General features: G+C 41.2%; 1 protein-coding gene across 4 annotated transcripts in view; it reads right to left on the minus strand.

The window, feature by feature from the left end:
• Window positions 1-233: 233 nt before the first annotated feature.
• The window catches only part of NUP98 (nucleoporin 98), a 98537-nt gene continuing 83586 nt past the window's right edge, over window positions 234-15184 (minus strand). For all 4 annotated transcript variants that reach the window (XM_029207535.1, XM_029207534.1, XM_029207533.1 and 1 more), the window contains 9 exons: window positions 13639-13905; window positions 12439-12596; window positions 11515-11658; window positions 10598-10740; window positions 5210-5431; window positions 2672-2913; window positions 2055-2209; window positions 882-993; window positions 234-769 (listed from right to left, as the gene is read on the minus strand). In XM_029207535.1, the coding sequence (XP_029063368.1) occupies window positions 552-769; window positions 882-993; window positions 2055-2209; window positions 2672-2913; window positions 5210-5431; window positions 10598-10740; window positions 11515-11658; window positions 12439-12596; window positions 13639-13905 (1661 nt within the window). In that variant the 3' untranslated portion in view covers window positions 234-551. The remainder of the gene's footprint in view (window positions 770-881; window positions 994-2054; window positions 2210-2671; window positions 2914-5209; window positions 5432-10597; window positions 10741-11514; window positions 11659-12438; window positions 12597-13638; window positions 13906-15184) is intronic.

Here is a 15184-nt window from a genome sequence, read left to right on the forward strand (position 1 = left end):
GTGTTAATCAACAACCTACTTCAGAGACAGATTCTCCTTCCTTCTGTGGATAGTTCACTTGTTAAGGGAGGACAGTCCTAGGTCAACACATTTGTCCCATCACCTGTCCCACTCCTTCTAAAGAGTCCTAGTATAAAAGGGCAGGAGTAGGAGTAGGGTAGCAGTTTGGCATCGAGTCACAAGATCCAGAATGGCTGAGGGAGGAAAAGCATTCCCTGGTTCTTAGGGGGTGCGGGAATTCTGCCAAAGGTGCTTTACCGACGCTTTACTGACCATTTACAAAAAGAAAGGGAAAAAAAAAAAAAGAATAGTCTTGAGGATGGTAAAAAAGAGACTTGGATCCTTTTTTGGGGGTTCCAAAAGCCCTTATGCTGTGTTTAGTATTAAGAAAGCCGTGAACAACTGGAGGTTGCTGCTTGGGCAGCAGGAAGGGAGGGTGGATTCCATGGCCAACCCAGAGAATGGCAAATGGTGCCAATCAACTCATCGTAGGGGACCTCTGCGTAGTGAGTGTGAATCGGCATGTGAGTGTGGTGCGCGGAGCCTGGGGCTCACTGGCTCCCCACAGTCAGTTCCCGCAGGTAGGACTGTGTGAGACTGCGCAGTTCCTCCAAGGCATAGTCCTCAGGCATGGGGAGCCGGCCAATGTGGGGAGCCAACAGGCGCAAAGGGACTCGCTGAGGGTCTGGCGTTGAGTCGGAGGTTGCATCAGGGGCATGCTGAAGGCTCAGTACCACCCGCAGCAGGTTGGCTACACGTTTGGCCATGTCTGGAGAAAGAGAGCAGAGTAAGCACCAAAGGACTGGGGGTGAGGTGTGGGTATAATAATCATAAAGACAGGCAATGAGCAGGCAGGAAGGGGGAGGAGGCGAGAGGCTGACCTGACTGAGCCAGGCGATCCTTGGCATTGTAACACTGGATCTGCTCTATCCGGTTGCACAGCGAGGTCACTTTGGTATGTAACTGCTCTAGCTCATAACCTGAGCAATCCACCTACAAAGAAGCAGAGGAACCAATTAGGCCAAGAGGAGCTCCCATCACTCCAACCCTACCCATAGACTGACTATGCAACACTCTGAAACAAGAGTGAGGTGAGGGAGGGGAAAACCCAAGAAGCTGGCCGGCAGTGCCATGTCACCACCATCCAGCCTAGTCGCTGAGGATAAGACGAGACCTTAGCAATTATAAACAGGAAAACAATATAGTATACAGGGCCTAGGATTGGGCAAGTCTTGAAATCACCATTCGTGAACCATGTAACTATCAGGCTTTAACACTGCACCAAAAATCTACATAAATCTGGGTTCACAAACATGGTATTGATTTCTTAAGAGCACACAGTGAGAGGTGGAGCCCAAGCCAGCACTTAATTTAAGTCTCCTGACTCCAACTAAGAATCAGCATTTAATTATGCAGATATTAACAGGAATTTTGGCTTTGTTAACAACAGAAATCAATTACTTTCATGCCAAATGTTATGTGAAACATCCTCACCAAATCTCTGACCTTACTTTATCTCTCAACCCTAAGCTTCTCATTTAAAACTAGGGGAAAAGATGAGAACAAGGGGAGGAGACTGACTATGGACAAGGCTTAGGAATGTCCATTGTACACACTACTTGGCAATAAGCACCAAAAAACGTTTTAAAGTTTTGATAGAGCTGTCATAGTAACTACATCAAATTGGCTTCATCAAAATATCCCTCCTGGGCTTCCCTGGTGGCACAGTGGTTGAGAGTCCGCCTGCCGATGCAGGGGGACACGGGTTTGTGCCCCGGTCCGGGAGGATCCCACATGCCGTGGAGCGGCTGGGCCTGTGAGCCATGGCCGCTGAGCCTGCACATCCGGAGCCTGTGCTCCTCAACGGGAGCGGCCACAACAGCGAGAGGCCCGCGTACCGCAAAAAAAAAAAAAAAAAAAAAATCCCTCCTACACTGACAGTGCTATCTCTGCCAATGAGTTTTTCAAGTCGTTGCTCAAGCCTTTGGAGGTCGCTATGGCTCTGTGGGCCAGGGAAAGGGGAAACTAGGCCGTGGTTTAAGGAACTCAGGCACCTGCTGTATATGATGGAGCATTTCGATGACCCGAATGTAGTCCAGGTAAACAAGCCCAGATGTCTCCCAGTCCTGGATTAGGCTGCTGCGCTCCGGGGGTGCCAGGTCTTCCAAGAACCCCTTCAGGTAGTCATAGTTCTCGTTAATAATGGCATCTGAAGAAACAAAACATTGACCAAAAGTGCACAAAGGAAGGACATGGCAGAAAGATCTAAGACAGGAAGAAAGGGAAAATTATGTTGGGTGAGACTTGAGAATTACAGTAGATATTTTGAAATTCTCTTAAGAAAACTGTGAAGAATTTCTGGCTTCAGTTTCCCAAACAGATATTTCTGGTGTTGCTGAATAAAACTCCCTAAATAAACAAAGAGTTTAACATAATTAGTGAATATCAAGAATATTCCTGGCAAATGGGAATGTAACAATATTGCTGTTGACCCCGCCCCTCACCCTTACCAAGCATCTTCTGCACAGAGAGCTTTTACAAAGTGTGATCTGATTCAAGTCTGCCATACCCTGTTCTGATCATCATTTCTGGCCTGACTCATCATGGGCTCAGAGACTGGAAGAATTGGGGGTAATACCAGGAGACACAGGCCCTAGTCTGAAGCACTCACCAGAAGCTAAGTGCTGGATGACGAGTTTGTGGCAGCGGTTCCAGTGCCCCGCTTTAAATAAATAGAGGGCCTCCAAGTGCCTGTTGGATTCCATGTGTGCTCGCACTGCTTTGGCCTCATGAATCCACTCAGCAGGCACACAAAGCTTCTCGGTCAGGAAAATCTCCTTAGCCCACGATTCAGGGGTCTCCAACAGTCGGCAGTGCCGCGTAAGCAGCTCTCGAACAGCCTTCTCACGCATGCTACAGGAGGAAAGGTCAGCTGGGATAAATCTCATTCTCACTGATGGAGAAGGCTGCCTCAGACAGCTCACAGTGGCCCGTGAGGCAGTCTCTTAAACTGCAGGTCCTGACCCTTAGCGGATCACCTCAAACTTCACTTAAAAAGCTATCACACCAGCATTAATTTTTAAAATGAAACAGAATAGAAGCATTCTGTAAAAACATTATATTTTCATGGTCAAAAAAGTCTGAAAACGAATACTCTTGGGAAGGTTGCCCACTACCCTGAAAAGATTTTCTCCTGACTCGGCTCATTTCTTTCCTTTTTAAAAATTTTATTGGAGTACAGTTGATTTACAATGTTGTGTTAGTTTCAGGTGTACAGCAAAGTGATTCAGTTATACATGTACATATATTCATTCTTTTTTAGATTTTTTTCTCATATAGGTTATCACAGAATATTGAGTAGAGTTCCCTGTGCTCTATAGTAGGTCCTTGTTGTTTATCGATCTTATATATAGTAGTGTGTGTGTGTTCATCCCAGTAGGCTCATTTCTTTGTTTCCTTTCTCTAACAGGAGATGAAGGACTGGGATAGGGGAATTCTAGATCCACCAAGCACTCTGCAGTTTATTCCTAACCTCCTCCCTGCCCTCTCTCTTACGTGGTCAATGCAAGAAAACAAAGTAGTTTTTAAACATAAGGTCTCTTCCAGGTCGTTTTTTCCCTTAAAAGTCATCAGCCTTCCTAATTCATTTTCTCTTTACTGCTAGACTTAGGCTAAACTCAATCTTTCTGCTCTCAAGGCCACTTAAATAGAGTCCTTCTATGTCTGGGCCAAAGGATCAGTCATTTTAATTTCAGATCAAAGCTATTCTCCTCATCTTAAGATTCTTTTCTCAACTCCTAGCTTTTTCAAAGGACTCCCAATCTCATGACAACTGCCTCCTTTTTTCCTCCCCTTTAGGAAATAGGATCTGCTTTCCCACAGCCAATCATCAATCATCCCATCAGCCAGCCTTTTACCACGTGAAATTCTCCATGAATGTGTTTAAATAAACTCAGAGGAAAATTCTGGGATCATTTTGTTTCCTGGTAAGGAGCAAGAGGAAAGAGAAATACCTTAAAAGTAAGGTTGTGCTGGATGCTTTACACTTTTAATTCCACAGTCACCTTTGAATAGAGATTAATATTTAAAAAAACTGAGGTCTAGAGAGTGTCTTTACTCAAAGTCAAAAGTGAAGTAAGCTCTACCTTAGGTCAAAGTGAGTACATGGTGGAGCCAGAATTTAGAAAGCTCTGACTACAAAACAACTTCTTTCCATGCCCTAAGACATGACAGATAGTATAGTACAATGATTAAGAGCACAGACTCTGGGTGTCTTGAGTTGAAAGGCTCACTCTGCCATTTAGTAGCTATGTGACCTTGAACAAAAGTTACCTAATCTCTCTATCCCTTGGGTTGCTCATCTATAAAATAGACAGTAAGAGTGTCTCATAGGTTCATTATGAGCATTCAATGAGTTAATATATTTAAAGTACTTGCAACAGTGTATAAAGATATATAAAAGCATTATATAACAAAGTATTATATAAATGTTTTTGTTCTTAGTGTTATGCCATGCTGCTACCATTAACAAAAAACCTCCAACTTCATCTCATTTAAAGCATGGAACAGAGATGTTTCTCTGGTTTTTGTTCAGCACAAAGAACCAAAACATTACACATCTAAGCAAGATTGTATTGGTAAATAGGTAAATACAACACTATCAAACTTGAGGGATAGGGGTGGGTGGATGGAAAGGGAAGGGCCAGTAAAGAAAAAGCAGGGGCCCTCCCTGCCAACCATTACTCCACAGATCCAACTCGGACAGCACTATTTCTGCATAATTCTAAACATGCCACATTCAAGGAATTTGTGCCTAGTTAATGGGGTTTCTCCACCCGGGCATATCTTTCCTTCCCACTTAATTATTTCCTATACCAATTTTACACATACTTTGAATCTTATCTCTAGAGAGACTCAGAGATTCTGCAGTTCACAGAGATCTCTTCTCCCTTCTCGGACTACTGGGAGGCCTTATGATAAATAGCACGATTTGGCACTTAATCAAAGGCAATCTTCTTTCTAACGTGTTCACATGAATACAGAGACAGTCTGGGCTGCAGGTTGAACTGTCTTAAGGTTTATCACAAGGCTGGACCCAAAAATACATTCTAAACACTTACTTGCTGAACTGAACCCTAAGAGACTGATTCCTTTGGCATTGCCCTGTAGCGCTGGATGCAACCAGTGTGTTTGACGGCTTCTCACTCACCTTGAGTTGTCAATGTGCAGGAGGACAAAGATGGCCCACTCCCAGAGCCCCTCACTTTCCAGCTGGCCAGCATAACTGGCCTGCAGCACACCCTCACACTGCTCTGAGAGATGGGTGTAGTTAAGAGCCCGCAGCACCTCCCACAAGTGCCAGCTTAGACGGTAGTCCAAAGGATCTGCTGTTATGCTTCGAGGCTCCAGCAGCTGGTTGAGATCATAATGTCTGCAAAGGAGAACGTGCTGAGAGTTACCAAACCCAGCTAGCAGACCACCTGTACTGGACGAGTCAACTGTCTCAGCTACAGCTTACAAAACAATAAAGGCAGGCAGCCGGGAGCAGAAGCATCATAAGCCTTATAGTCTTCCTCCTCTAGGTTCAGCCACATTACCGATCTACCAAAAACCAAGGCACCTCGTCTTCGGTGGCTCTTCTACCAGGTGTGCTGGTAGTTGTTTGGTCTATTTTTACCATCCTGGTACAGGGAGTCTTCACAACTCTCTCCCTTCCATTCTTTCACTGTAGTATCAATTATTTTTCTTAACGATTTTGAAAATACACGTTAATTCAAAAAGAGTCATGTACCACAATGTTCACTGCAGCACTATTTACAATTGCCAGGACATGGAACCAACCTAAATGTCCATCAACAGATGAATGGATAAAGAAGATGTGGCACATATATACAATGGAATATTACTCAGCCATAAAAAGAAACGAAACTGAGTTATTTGTAGTGAGGTGGATGGACCTAGAGTCTGTCATACAGAGTGAAGTAAGTCAGAAAGAGAAAAACAAATACCATATGCTAACACATATATACAGAATCTAAAAAAAAAAAAAAGGTACTGATGAACCTAGTTGCAGGGCAAGAATAAAGATGCAGACATAGAGAATGGACTTGAGGACATGGGGTGGGAAGGGGAAGCTGGGGCGAAGTGAGAGTAGCATCGACATATATATACTACTGAATGTAAAATAGTTAGCTAGTGGGAAGCAGTCGCGTAGCACAGGGAGATCAGCTCGGTGCCCTGCAATGACCTAGAGGTGTGGGATAGGGAGGATGGGAGGGAGGGAGACGCAAGAGGGAGGGGATATGGGGACATATGTATGCATATGGCTGATTCACTTTGTTGTACAACAGAAATTAACACAGTATTGTGAAGCCATTAGACTCCAATAAAGATCTATCAAAAAATATATATAGTATCTTTCAGGTTGTTTTACTATCTGAAGTTGCTGGAATGCTACTTCACCTGTTTGTTTGAACAGCTAACTAGTCTTTTTTGTTGTTGTTTTATGTTCTTAGCTTCCAAGTTCCAGACCATAAGAACAGTAAGAACTAAGATCCCACACCTAAAAGTTTTAAAGATCTGGGCCTTGATTATCAACCAAAACTTTTCCCTTTCACCTAAGATCCCAGACATTTTACAAGTTCCTAACACCTCCCCAAGTAATGAGTAGTTTTTTCTTGACCGGTGCTGTCAAACTGAACTCTGTGTGATGATGGAAATGTTCTATAATCTGCCTTGACCAATAAGATAGCCACTAGCCACATTAAACACTTGAAATATGGCTAGTGTGAATAAGTAATTATATTTAAAAACTAATTTAAAGTAGTATTATGAGAATAACGGCCATTATACAGTGCAGTTCCTTACAGTTTATGTAAGGGTTTTAGTCATAGCAATTCTACCTTACATGAGAAGAACACTTTATTATCTCATTCAGGCTTTGGTTTCTCTATTTCTGACACTTTGAGATATATGCTTTTCTTCCTCTTCCTTTTTTCTTTTTTTTTGACATTAAAAAAATTGACATACAGGGCTTCCCCTGGTGGTGCAGTGTCCGCCTGCCGATGCGGGGGACACGGGTTCGTGCCCCAGTCCGGGAGGATCCCACATGCCACGGAGCGGCTGGGCCCGTGAGCCATGGCCACTGGGCCTGTGCGTTCGGGGCCTGTGCTCCACGACGGGAGGGGCTGCGGCGGTGGGAGGCCCGCGTACCGCAAAAATAAATAAATAAGAAAAATTGACATAAACTGTACATATTTAGAATGTACAATTTTCATAAGTTTAAACATATATATACACCTGTGAAACTACCACCAAGGTCAAGATAACAAGCATACCCATCACCTCCAAAAGTTTCCTTAAGTCCCTCTGTGATCCCTCTCTCCTGCCCCTCCCTACACCTACCCTTCCCAGGCAACCACTGATCTTTCTATCATTATAGATTAGTTTGCATTTTCCAGAGTTTTACATAAATTAGAATCAAGCAGTAGGTACATTTTTTGGGGGTATTTTTTTTTTCTCACCGCTTCAAAAATAAGTAAAAGTATTTTGTGATTCACCATGCTGTTGCATTTTATCAACAGTTCATTCTTTCTTACTGCTGAGATAGTATTCCATTGTATAGATGTACCACAATTTGCTTATCTAATCACCTGTTGATGGAAATTTGGGTTGTTTCCCGTTTTGGACCTTTACAAATAAAGCTGCTATCAACATATAAATAGACATATGTTTTCATTCCTCTTGGGTAAATACCTAGGAGTGGAATGGCTGGATCATATGTATGTAGCCGTATGTTTAACTTTTTAAGCCGCCAAACTGTTTTTCCAAGTGCCAGTATTATTTTACATTTTCCCCCAGCAGGGTTGAGAATTCCAAATGCTCCGCTTCCATGATGACATTTGGTGCAGGTGTCTTAATTTTTAGCTATTCTAATAGATGGGTAGTGGCATCCCATGACGGCTTTAATTTGCATGTCCCTGATGTCTACTGATAAAAACTTTTCATGGGCTTTATATGTACGTCCTCTTTGGGGAAGCATCCCTTTAAATATTTTTCCCAATTTTTAAATTGGATTGTTTTCTTATTATTGAGTTCAGAGAATTCTTTACATGCTCTGGATAAAAGTCCTTTATCAAATATATGAATTGCAAGTATCTTCTCCCAATTTGTGGCTCATCTTTTCATTCTCTTAACAGTCTGTCTAATGAGTAGTAGTTTTTAATTTTGTTAAAGTCCAATTTATCAATTTTTTCTTTTATGGATGTGTTTGGTATCTAAGAAATCTTTGCCTAACCCACAGTTGCAAAGGTTTTCTTCTAAGAGGTTATTGTTTTAAGTTTGACATTTAGGTTTATGATTCATTTTGAGCTAGTTGACTAATTGAGATAACCAGTGAAACCAAAAGCTGGAGACAGACTAATCAAGAGAAAAAGAGAGAAGACACAAATACCAATATCATGGAAGAAAGAGACACAGCCACACATCCTACAGACATTAAAAAAGAATAAGGGGGCTTCCCTGGTGGCGCAGTGGTTAAGAGTTCGCCTGCTAATGCAGGGGACATGGGTTTGAGCCCTGGTTCGGGAGGATCCCACATGCCGCGGAGCAGCTAAGCCCGTGTGCCATGACTACTGAGCCTGCGCTCTGGCGCCCGCGAGCCACAACTACTGAGCCCACGTGCCACAACTACTGAAGCCTGTGCGCCTAGAGCCCGTGCTCTGCAACAAGAGAGGCCACCGCAATGAGAAGCCCGTGCACCGCAATGAAGAGTAGCCCCCGCTCACTGCAACTAGAGAAAGCCCGCGTGCAGCAACAAAGACCCAATGCAGCCAAAAATGAATAAATAAATAATTTTAAAAAACGAATAAGGAGGGACTTCCCTGGTGGCTCAGTGGTTAGAATCTGCCTGCTAATGCAGCGGACACGGGTTCGACCCCTGGTCCAGGAAGGTCCCACATGCCACGAAGCAACTAAGTCCATGTGCAACAACTACTGAAGCCCGTGCGCCTAGAGCCCGTGGCTCCCCAATAAGAGAAGCCACCACAATGAGAAGCCCGCGCACCACAACGAAGAGTAGCCCCTGCTCGCCACCAACTAGAGAAAGCCCGCGTGCAGCAACGAAGACACAACGCGGTCAAAAATGAGTGAATGAATGAATGAATAAATAAATAAAAGAATATGGAAATGTTATAAAGAACTTTATGCTAATAAATTTGGTGACTTTGGTGAAACAGACAAATTCCTTAGGAAAAACAAATGAGCAAAACTGACTCAAGAATAAATAAAAAACCTCGACAGCTCTGTATCTATTAAAGAAACTGATTTTATAGTTTAAAAACTTCAATAAATTGGACTTTATAAAAATGTAAAACTTCTGTGCCTGTGTACTGGGAGAAAATAATTGCAAAAACACATTTATAATAAAGGACTTGCATCCTAAATATATAAAGAACTATTACAACACAATAACTATTAGGCGACCCTATTAAAAAAAGGGGGGCAAAAGGTTTCAAATAGATTTCAACAAGGAAGATATATAGATAGATGGTAAATAAGCACATGAAAAAATGCCTGCCACCATTGGGCATTAGGGAAATGCAAATTAAAACACAATTTTAATTATGTGTATTTTACCACAATAAAAGACTGTATTATTCTATAATTAATACAGTTAATTTAAAAGAAGGTATTTAAATAAAGAAATGAAATGAGATGTGAGCTAATACTTTTGACTGGAGAAAACCACTCAGTGTTTCTGATAAGGTAAAAAGACAGCTCTGAGATAGTTTTGATTATCTGATTAGATATCATAGCATGTTAATATATTATATTAATTTCTTATTAAGCACACAAAAATGACACACCACTATGTGTCCACTAAAATGGTAAAATTTTAAAAGCTGACAATACCAAGTTTTGAAGAGGATATGGAGCAATTACAGATCTTGGTGGGAATGCAAAATGATACAAACATTTTTAGATACAAATGTTCATAGCAGCTTTATTCTTAACAGCCCAAAACAAGAAAACTGCCCATTAACAAATGAATAAATAAATAAATTTCTGATACACATATTAACATGGATAAATCTCAGAATCACTATGCTGGGTAAAAGAAGCCAGGCACAAAAGATAACATACAGAATGATCCCAGTTACATAAAATTCTATAACAGCAAAACTAATCTACAGTAATGAAAAGTCAGTCAGTAGCTGTCTGTGGTGTAGACTGATTGCAAAGGGACATGAGGTAACTTTTTGAGGGTAATGTACATGTTACCTTGATAGTGATGGTAGTTAGATTACATTAAAACATATCAAACCACAAATTCATTATGTATAAAACTGTATCTCATTAAAGTCGATTAAAATAATTTTTAGATTTTTAAAAAACAATTTCATTTAAGTATAGTTGATTTAAAATGGGAATTTTTAGATTTCTAATTCCAGTTCCCATGGTCTTTGCACTCAATTACTGTAAGTTATATTTTGGTAATTTATATAGACTTAGGGCAATTTGACCACATATAAAAAGGAAAGGACTCCCTAGGGCTCATGGAACCCTCGAGTGACTATAACATATGGCTCTGATTTACCTGTCACAATAGAGTTTTAGAAGGTGAAAGCAGACATCTTGAAGAGGTCTCTGTGAGTCTTGCTCCTCCTCTACCACAAAGCCAGAGTCCTCCAGGTATGAGGGAAGTGGGCAGCAGGCGTATCTGTCACCCTCAGAGGTATTCTGAAGTTAAGAATTTGATAAAACAATACATCAGCTGCTAGTATGTTTCACTAGATTCTACTGTGTCTCAGTTACTCAGATGTGTATTAAGAATGGTGCGACATCCTCTAAAGGAGTGTTTCAAGGATTTTAAACTTATTTTGATCAGTGACATATTCCACCTGCCTTCAGTGGACTGGCAAAGACCTCAGACAGCTCTAACCCCACCACCTTTCTTGCCACAATTCTTATTACACTCAATTTTTTTTAGTGTTCTCTTTTTCCTGACAAATACTGATAATTCTGGCAAATGATATCAAAGACAATAAAAATGAACAGTAAGAGAAGAACCAAATAATGGCATTAAAAACATTAATAATCCTTTAACCTCCAAATGGACAAGGAATATGATATATAGTGATATTTAGAGGCAAATTTCAGACCTGCTAATTTGGGGCTATACTAAACACGAGGTCAGGCTGTATCTCAGGGAATTCCTGAAGGAATAAGACAGCATTAGGAATGAAGAAAAACCCTCCAATGTTGAGGCAGGAAAACAGCAGTAAGAAAATAAATTGTGGAAACTCATCGTATTAAACAAAATAGAAGCAGAAACTTGAAGAAGTTTCCCATCAGATTTCCTGTGTCCATTTCAATTCTATGGTACTTTTCCAAAAGCAGTTAGGAAAAAGTATTATGAAATGTGATTTGATGGTTTTTTCTCTGTAGTACTTTTCTGGCAAAAACAGAAATCCTACCAGGACTCTTTTGTTTGGCTATACTGGATACATATACCTGAAATGCTTCTTCATACATGCTGAGTGCCTTGGAAATGGAGGCTGTTGGTGGGAGCAAATACCAAAGATGGATAGCCAGGGACCTTTTCCAATCCAACTGTGAGCACACATTGATTTGCTTCTGCTCTGAGAGCTGCCATACCTACAGGAGACAAAATCACCATCACAGCTCTACATTATACATTACCTTGTTACTGGCCAGGCCTGCACGTTGCTCACTTACTCAAGTTGATTCTAAATGATTTAAATAGCAGTGTTAATGATCCAGATATAAAATACACAGTCCCTTTGTAGCAGGTGATAGGGTGGACTTAGACAGTAAGTGCTGAGAAGAGGTGAGAACCACTCATTGACCACAGCTGCCAACTTTAAGATGTGAATAAATTCTGATCAGTGATTTCATTTTTGGAAATTGACTTTAAGATGGCAAGCAAAATGGGTAGGCAGCAAGAAAACTGGCTTAAAGTAATTATGATACATCATTCATAAAATGGAAGAGAAGTGGCTATTAAAAAAAGAGAGGCCACACAACATGAAAAATGATCATATTCAGTAAGTTAAAAAAAAGGTTGCAGAACTGCTACATATAATTCATTTTATTTGAATATATAACAAGTGTAAATATGCACACATATATGTCAAAACAGACTTAAAATATGTCTAGAAAGACAGACAATGAATTATGTTGTTTATCACTATGATATGGGATATGGTGAATTTTAACATTTTAATTTCTATATAACCAGTATTTCTTCCCCACAATATTTTAAAATTTGAAAATATTTCTGCTGAAAGTTAAATACAAGTTGCTTAGTTATATGTAATAGTGTACAATTTACAAAGATAGCTCTTTGCCTTAACCTCAAGCAATCCTGAATCTATGAGAAAATTTATGTAAGTTTATGAGAAAAGAGAAAAATACCGGTTTTCCAGCCAAGAGGGCAAAGATACGCAGTCTCTCCTCCTCGATGAAACAGTCAGCCTGGAGCTGATGCCAATCTGCCAGCTGCATAGTAAGCAGCTCCCGGACCGACTGGCTGCCAACCAACTGGGATAAAAGAAGGGCAAGACGATGATCACCTACAAGAGAAACAGTTCTCTGGTGATACTGAGAATTTATAGACTTGGGAAAACACTTGGGGGCATTATTTTGTTTCTTCTGGCCCTCAAGAAACACCTCTGACTGCTCTCTGCAGTAGTGCTAAAATACTGATCAAGAACTTAACGTTTTTGGCTTGGGTAGAAAACCTTCAAAGTATTGTAGCTTAAACTAATTACATATAGATTATATAGTACACAGAGTTCAGTGTCAGATCTACTATTATTTCTGTGACCCTACACAAGGCACCTCATCTGTAAAATGGAGGGAAGTATCATTTGATTCAAAGGTCTATAGTGAAAACTGAGATGACATAACTGTAAACATGCCCAACTAGCAGGTACTATATAATGACACTGAGAAATGGCAAACTCAAACCTAGAGGAAAAACAAATGTATGATATAAAGAAAATGGTTGAGTTTTTCACTCTCTAGAGTCCAGTAATCTCTTTTAATAAAAAATTTTAAGTACAAAGGCTTGAGGCAATAAAAAAATTCTAGGGACTTTCCTGGTGGCGCAGTGGTTAAGAATCGGACCGTCAATTCAGGGGACATGGGTTCAAGCCCTGGTCCGGGAAGATCCCACATGCCGCGGAGCAACTAAGCCCGCGCACCTCAACTACTCAGCCTGCGCTCTAGAGCCTGCAAGCCTCAACTACTGAGGCCCGTGCGCGTGCTTAGAGCCCATGCTCCACGACGAGAAGCCACTGTAATAAGAAGCCCGTGCACCGCGACGAAGAGTAGCCCCTGCTCACAGCAACTAGAGAAAGCCCACGCGCAGCAACGAAGACCCAACACAGCCAAAAAATAAATAAATAGATAGATAGATAAATAAAATTTATCTAAGGTTATAAAAGGAAAACTGGAAGACAGAGTCCCTACCTATTCTGGAGGAACCGGCGATCTTCCTGGGAAGTTTATACTTAACATTCAGGTTAGAAGACAAGGGCAAACGCGCGATTAAGGGGTAGGGACAGTGAGTAGGAAGTAGGCAGGGGTGCAGAGAAGGACGGTATGCCCCACCTGACTGCTGGGCCAGGGAGCAGGCCTCACTGATCCTCTTGCCCGTGAGGTAGCTGAAGACAGCCTCCACAGGGTTGTCTTTTCGGGTTAAGGAGACTTCCTCCTCAATTTGAGGTGCAGCTGTATGGGACAGCCAGCGAGAGAAAGCTCTTCTTCGCTCCAGAATCTGAATGTATTCAGTGGGCTCATCCAGCTGGCTGTCAAGCTCCTTCAGGTGGCCCCATAGAGCTTCACATAATGTCCACGTTAGGCTCCAGTGCTTCACAACTAAGGAAGGGACAGGAAAATAATGCAATGACATGAAGCCATACAATAACTACAGAGAGGGGATCACTTCAATGTGGCATTAAAAATACATAAATTAATAAATACCCCAAACAACAACTCAAGTTGATTTCCCTGAATCTGTCTCCACCTCACTCACCTGTGTCTTACAAGCTCCAGAGATGTGTGGTATTGCCTGCTCACTCCATGTATCCATGGTACTTACATAACAAATGTAACTCCAGGCTCCTTTAAACAGGTTCCTCTAGCCTAATTATGGCTACATATAGTCTCAAACGATAGAGAAAAATCCTCTAATTTGATCAAATTCTGTTCAAAAAATGCTTTAAGAAATATAAAGTGCTCTGAAAACTTGTGAGGGATTATTATCTGCTATAGGCACAGCCTAACATTTTAGTGAGCCTAAATGATACTGTTCAAAGCACTCAGGAGTAAACCAACTCTCATCTACACAATATAACTATACAATAGTTACCACCTTCATTTTACAGATGAAGAAACTGAGGTACAGATCATTAAGTGACTTGCTCAAGGTTACAGGCAAGATGTAACAGAGCCAGGATTCAAACTCAAGTACTCAGAGTCCAACTCTATACTCTTAACCACTAATGCTATATTGCCCCTCACAAAGGAAAACAAAAAGGAAGCACTGTTTACCACCTTAAGCTACTTACAAGTATGCATTGGGAAGATGACTCACATATTTGAAGAGAGAAGACAACTACAGCAAACACAAAGAAATGAACATAAACAATTCCCAAAACGTGTGGTATGGAACATTCTAATAGTCCCCATTTTTCAGTAAAAGTGACGTGAAATGTTGTGTGAAACATGTAATTTTTCTACTTGAAATAGTAAGTGCCCAAATTAGAAAAGCCCTTTATGGAAGTACTGGTTCAGAAAAACATGATCAGAATCATTATAGAGAGGTAATAGTGAGAGAAGTCAGGAAGGGAAGTTATAACCACCAAAGTTGCTGGGAAGAACAAGTGGGACTTGAGTTGGACATGGAAGAATGGGTAGGACTTAGGTAGGATCTCTCGCCTGCTATGTTCTCCGGGTGGGGTAAGGGATCTAATTTTATAAGCCCACGGGATGTGACTGGCTACAGTTCCTTTGAACAGTGGCCTAAGAGTAATGATAAACAATGATGTGATTTCTTCCTGCTTGAGATTTTGCTCATCCCAACTCAACTACAGATAAGTGTAAGCTCAGGCATCCACCACTACATTGGCACAAGGAAACTGTGTCCTCCTATGAA

This window comes from Monodon monoceros, unplaced genomic scaffold (assembly GCF_005190385.1).
Source record: "Monodon monoceros isolate NGI ecotype Baffin Bay Population unplaced genomic scaffold, NGI_Narwhal_1 Super_Scaffold_7, whole genome shotgun sequence".
NCBI lineage: Eukaryota > Metazoa > Chordata > Mammalia > Artiodactyla > Monodontidae > Monodon > Monodon monoceros.